The sequence below is a fragment of the Belonocnema kinseyi genome, chromosome 2 (genome assembly GCF_010883055.1).
Source record: "Belonocnema kinseyi isolate 2016_QV_RU_SX_M_011 chromosome 2, B_treatae_v1, whole genome shotgun sequence".
Taxonomy (NCBI): domain Eukaryota; kingdom Metazoa; phylum Arthropoda; class Insecta; order Hymenoptera; family Cynipidae; genus Belonocnema; species Belonocnema kinseyi.
This window is the reverse complement of record NC_046658.1, coordinates 85896397-85901731: the sequence shown is the minus strand read 5'-3', so window position 1 is coordinate 85901731 and position 5335 is coordinate 85896397. Positions and strand designations below refer to the sequence as shown.

Here is a 5335-nt window from a genome sequence, read left to right as displayed (position 1 = left end):
TAGTCGGGAGTGGTGCTGACTGAAAACAGATGATTTGGAGCGATTCGCGCGCCATCTGTTGGTCATTCTAAGGACTTATTGAACTACCCTCGTATTATTTAATTTTTTGTTTAGGATGTAGGTTTAGTTACGATTTTTGGGAATCCACAATTTGACGGAAATAAGTCATATATACGATTTGTTAATATTTGATGACAATTGTTAATTTTTCACATAAAGTTACTAAACAAATACAAACATTCATCAATTTTCAAACTGTAGATTTAATTTTTTAACGACTGCCTTTTAAATTACTTACGGGAATACTTTACTTATGAATACTTTACTCATTAACAAGAACTCTTTGTTTTATAAAAAATTTCATAAAGAAAATTCTCAACTGAACTGCGTTTCAACAAATGACTGTTGTTATATTTTACGAAATCGACTACCAATGACTCAGTCAAGGCTAATTTTTAATAGATCATTTAATTAGTGTTCTGATGCTATCCATGGGTAGTGTATTTTATTAAGATTATTTTTTGTTACATTTATATATAAATGCAAGCTTGGGATGACTTCGAAATTAATTAAATGTGTTAAAATTGAATTACGAAACTCCTGAAAAGTTTAAATTTTGTTTTTGTTTTTCTTTCGCGATAATGCAGTACACATGAAGCCAAATGGTCGAGATTATTTTTAAAGATTTTTTGCTGAAAGAATCTTCAGTGTCATCAATTAAATTATTCACTGAAGTCCCATATTTTTGCAGGAAATATTCTACGAACCGGAAACAAGAAGCGGATATATTTCTTGGAGATTGAAGACTGTGAATCGAAAAAGAAGAGGCGAGACAAAAAGAACTAGTCATCAAAGAACAACGACAAGAAGGGCTTCTAGTCCTGAGAGCGATCCACAAGAATCTACTGTCGACGATCCGCTTTTTGAACAATTATCTCCAGCAGATTTAAAGCAGATATCATTTTTACAATTAGCCTGTCCATTTACACAAAAAAAGGAAATTAAGACAAGCATGAAAGAAACTTTTGAGTTGAGAAGAAAACAAAAAGGAAGAATTTTGGATATTTTCCCAAGATTTTTAGATATTCCATATCTAGTTCGTATAACTTTTTATTTTATGTTAATTCTATCTATTTGGAAACTATCTAAATTATTTTGCAATCAATAATAATTCTTTAAAAATTATTTCTCAGATAAACCTAGACTTCGCGTTAATGTATCCCGACATCAGTGTTCGTCCTCTTAATACTGATTTAATTTTCAAAGCTGCTGATATTCTCCAAATATCCATAATCCTTAGCAGTGAAGCAGGTTTGTACTTTTTTAATTGAAATTATTATTTTTGAAAATATTTTCTAAATTCTGTGCTCGGTTACAAATCTTGCAAGATATTTGCAATTGAAATTATTTCGAAATATTGAAACGTTAATATTTTAATGTTTATGGTTTTACAATTTCAAAACAAACTTTCAATTTTTTGGTAAAAACACTCTTGAATTTTTATGGCATTTTACATAGGAAAAGATTAGTTTTCGAAAAAATAGAAAAAAGAAGAACTTATTATTAACATTTTGTAAATTAAAGCTTAGTCACATCTTAAGGAACGTTTAAGGAATAATTTCCGCCTAATAACTTTAGATGTTTAACCTGTAAAACTTCCTTGTATTGTGCCCGGGAAATGTTCTATTAAATAGAAAATAGCAGTTTTATATCAAATTTATTTTAAAGAAATTTTTTTGAATGTTTTCAACATGAATTATTTTTATTCGATAAGTTATGAGTTTGCCAGGCGGCTGAAAAATTCAGAAAAAAGTAAAATTTGCGACACTGTGAAATTCTCGATTAATAAAATTTTCGGAAAATAAAATCCCTAAACAGTTTAAAATAATACCGAATCGGAAAATTCTCGAATCATAACATTCCCGACAGTTTATAATATTGCCAAATTTGAAAATTCCTGAATTTTAACATTTATTTTTGTATAAATATTCTTTATTTATTAAAAATACAACAAATAAATATTTTCATCAAACAAAAAAATCTCAATGTTTAAAGTTACTAAAATTATTATTTTAAATGTAAACAATGATTTTTAAAACTTTAAACATTATAAATCATTGTTTGTTAAGAGTAATATTTCAGTTTGTATTTTTACTAAATAAATAATAACAAAAGAATGCAATTGTGTAAATTCAGAAATTTTCGGTTCGTCTATTTTATAATTCGGCAATTTTCTGTCGTGAATTTTAATATACAAGAATGCTCAGTTTCGGTAATATCATTCTTCGAGAATTTTCCAATTTATCAAGAGTTCGGATATTTTATTATACGGGAATTTCACAATTTGGGAATTTTCAAATTCGAATTTTCTAATTTTCTAATTTTCTAATTCGCTTATGTTTTAAACTTTTCGGCAATTTTATTTTTCGAGAATTTTCCAATTCCAGGATTTCATTCTTCGGAATTTTTTTTATTCGGGACTTTTCCCATTCAAAATTCCATTTTGAATTCAAAAGCAATCGTACGGGCTGATTTTCACTGTTAAAATAATAAGGAGCTTCTTTTTCTGAAAAACCAACAATTTGGGAGGAATAAATTACCAAAAAAAAAACTTTCGTATACAATTTGAAGGCAGAACATTAAAAATTAAACCATTTTTTATTGATTTGTAAAAAAGTAGAAAATTTATCACATTCATATAGAAAACAGTAAAAACGGAAAAAATTCCAAATTTAAAAAGTGCAAAATGAATTAGTTATAATTTTTACGTTTAAAAGCTTTTAATATGATAAATTAACATCTCAAATATTTAAATCTAAAATGTTTGAATTAAAATGTATCTGATAAATTAATTTAGTAATAGTAATACTACATTCAATTTAATTTCAGAATGGGATACTGTTACTAGAGCTTATATAACTCTATTAAAATTAATGCCAATTTCGACGAAAGGAAGGAAGAAAAACGAGCGTGATGTTCAGCAGTTAGATAAGCTAATCCAGTTTGAAGAGGTGACGAAAAATTAATGTAGTTTTTTATCAACTCGAATTTCAAACAATTTTTGAAAGTCACTTTAAATTTAATACCTTTAAAAATAACGTTTTTCATCAGCAATCCAAACAATATTATTTTATTATAACAGTCAGAGTAAAAATAATTAAGTGAAAAATTCTTATTTTTTCAGATCACATATCCGTTCAAAAAAATTCGACCTTTCAATAAATATCCTTACCTTCTAGCCATTGGAAAAAATAAAAAACAGATTTGTTCCTATTATATAGCAGTAAGAGGAAAATTACTGGAAACATATGCAACAGATTTTGCAACAGCTTTCGATCAATTATTCAAAAGTTATTTTGTATTTCATATAAAATTTGAGGAATCCCTTTCAGCCTTTTATCAATTTATACAGTCTTTTTATTATGGCTTGCACAGCGGAATTCAATTTACACCCCGAATGAGGGAAGTCCGATCTTATTTGTCTCAAGAAGATTGAAAACTTCAAGAGTCTCAAATGAAAAATGAGGTATGGTGTAATTCATTATTTTTGTGTTTAAACATTATTCTCTTTTACTTAAAAAAAATTCACGGGTTCTTTCGTGAATTCTATAATTCACGAAATACTAACTTACACTACCGATGTATAGTATCGGACCAGAAACCGGATGACCAATTAAAAATTTATTTTTGATTTTGAAATCTGATGTTTAATAATTTGAGTAAAAAGTATATATAATCAAACAGATTTATTTTTTAAATATTAAATTAATAAATTTATTTTCCAAGCTCCTGCAAATTGTTGAAGTTGAATGAGAAAAATCAATAAAAATTAGATTTTTATTTTTTGTCCTCATCACGTGATCATTCATTACCCATAAGGCTAAATAATTTTCGGTAAACTTTATTTATCGCAGATATTTAAAATGTTTCCAACGGCTTCTTTATAAATATTTTAAACTGTATTCTGGATCGCGCTATCATCTTTAAAGTCAAGGCTAATTTTTAATAGGACATGCGGTTAGTGGCCCGATACTCCGTTGCACAGTGCTATGGAATAGGAATTTACTGTATTTTTTTTAGAAATGCTTAGCCACAAATTCTTAAGAGAGCAGTTTGCGAATTTTTTATTTTTTGTGCAAATGGACAATATGTAAATAAATAGAGTGACAAAATTGGCCATTTCCGCTTTGTGAATTTTCAGCTTAAGAAAAATTCAGAAAGAAACTCACTATTAAGCGGAATTATTGCGCCTTTACTCATAGTACATAAATAATTTAAATAATTTTCAACTAAATAATTACAAACAGTTTTTATAAAAAAAAATTTATTAGTTCATTTTTCATTAAAAAAATTTTCTTTTCACGATGGTTGCTAGGATTTACTCAAATTTACATGTACTGTTTTTATTAACATTTTTTTAACATTTTCATGAACAAATTCTCAATAAATAAGTTTTTCTTATATCTTAATTGACTTTCTATTTAATTAATATAGATTGTTAATAACAATTTCATTAAACAGATGCCCTAACCGGCCGTTTCCTCGTAGAAAAAATGATTATTTTTCTTTTCTTTAATTATTTTTGGAATGACATTTCTTGCGTTGATTATAAATGAAATCGATTGAAAAATAACATATGTGATTGTTATACACATTTTTAGAATTGAAAAATCGGATTTTTAATCCAAAAGAGACGTTTTTTTCATTAAAATTATCTTAAAATTAAGTAACAATGATTCAAAAACTGTTGGGAGAGACTAAATAACAATTTACTTAATTGTTAATAACAATCTCCATAACAAAATATCATAATCTGCCTTTTGATCGTAGAAAAAATTTATGTTTTCTTTAATTATTTGTACAATAAACTTAATTTTAATATTGAACCAACAAATATTAATTTACAATAGCAAAAAGAAATAATGAAAACAATTAAAATATACAAACCTGTATATGATATTTTAAAATTACGCCAAAAGCAAATCATGTAAAGATGATTTCAATGTAGCCTCACTCTTTTATCTAAAAAAAAATTATAATTTCTCTTGCTTTCACTTAATAATTATGATTTCACTTAAATTTAATTTAGAAGACAAAGTAAATTTTGACAAAGTAAAAATAATAAGTTTCGAGTTTTTTCTACAAAATTATTCATAGCAAACAGACATTTTAATTTCTAGTTAATTTTGTCGGGTTAATAATAAAATTAAACGCATCACAACAATGGTTGAAGAACCAAAAAAAGTCTACGTCCACATGGAAGATTGTGATATTTTGTTATGAAAATTGTTATAAACAATTTAAAAAATTGTTATTTAGTGTAGCATGACCAGTT

General features: G+C 26.4%; 1 protein-coding gene across 1 annotated transcript in view; it reads left to right on the top strand.

The window, feature by feature from the left end:
- LOC117182853 overlaps window positions 1-5335 on the top strand; it is a 10976-nt gene that overhangs the window by 4735 nt on the left and 906 nt on the right. Inside the window, exons 5-8 of the mRNA XM_033375964.1 lie at window positions 752-1096; window positions 1194-1311; window positions 2890-3011; window positions 3185-3526. Coding sequence (XP_033231855.1) covers window positions 752-1096; window positions 1194-1311; window positions 2890-3011; window positions 3185-3496 — 897 coding nt within the window. The 3' untranslated portion in view covers window positions 3497-3526. The remainder of the gene's footprint in view (window positions 1-751; window positions 1097-1193; window positions 1312-2889; window positions 3012-3184; window positions 3527-5335) is intronic.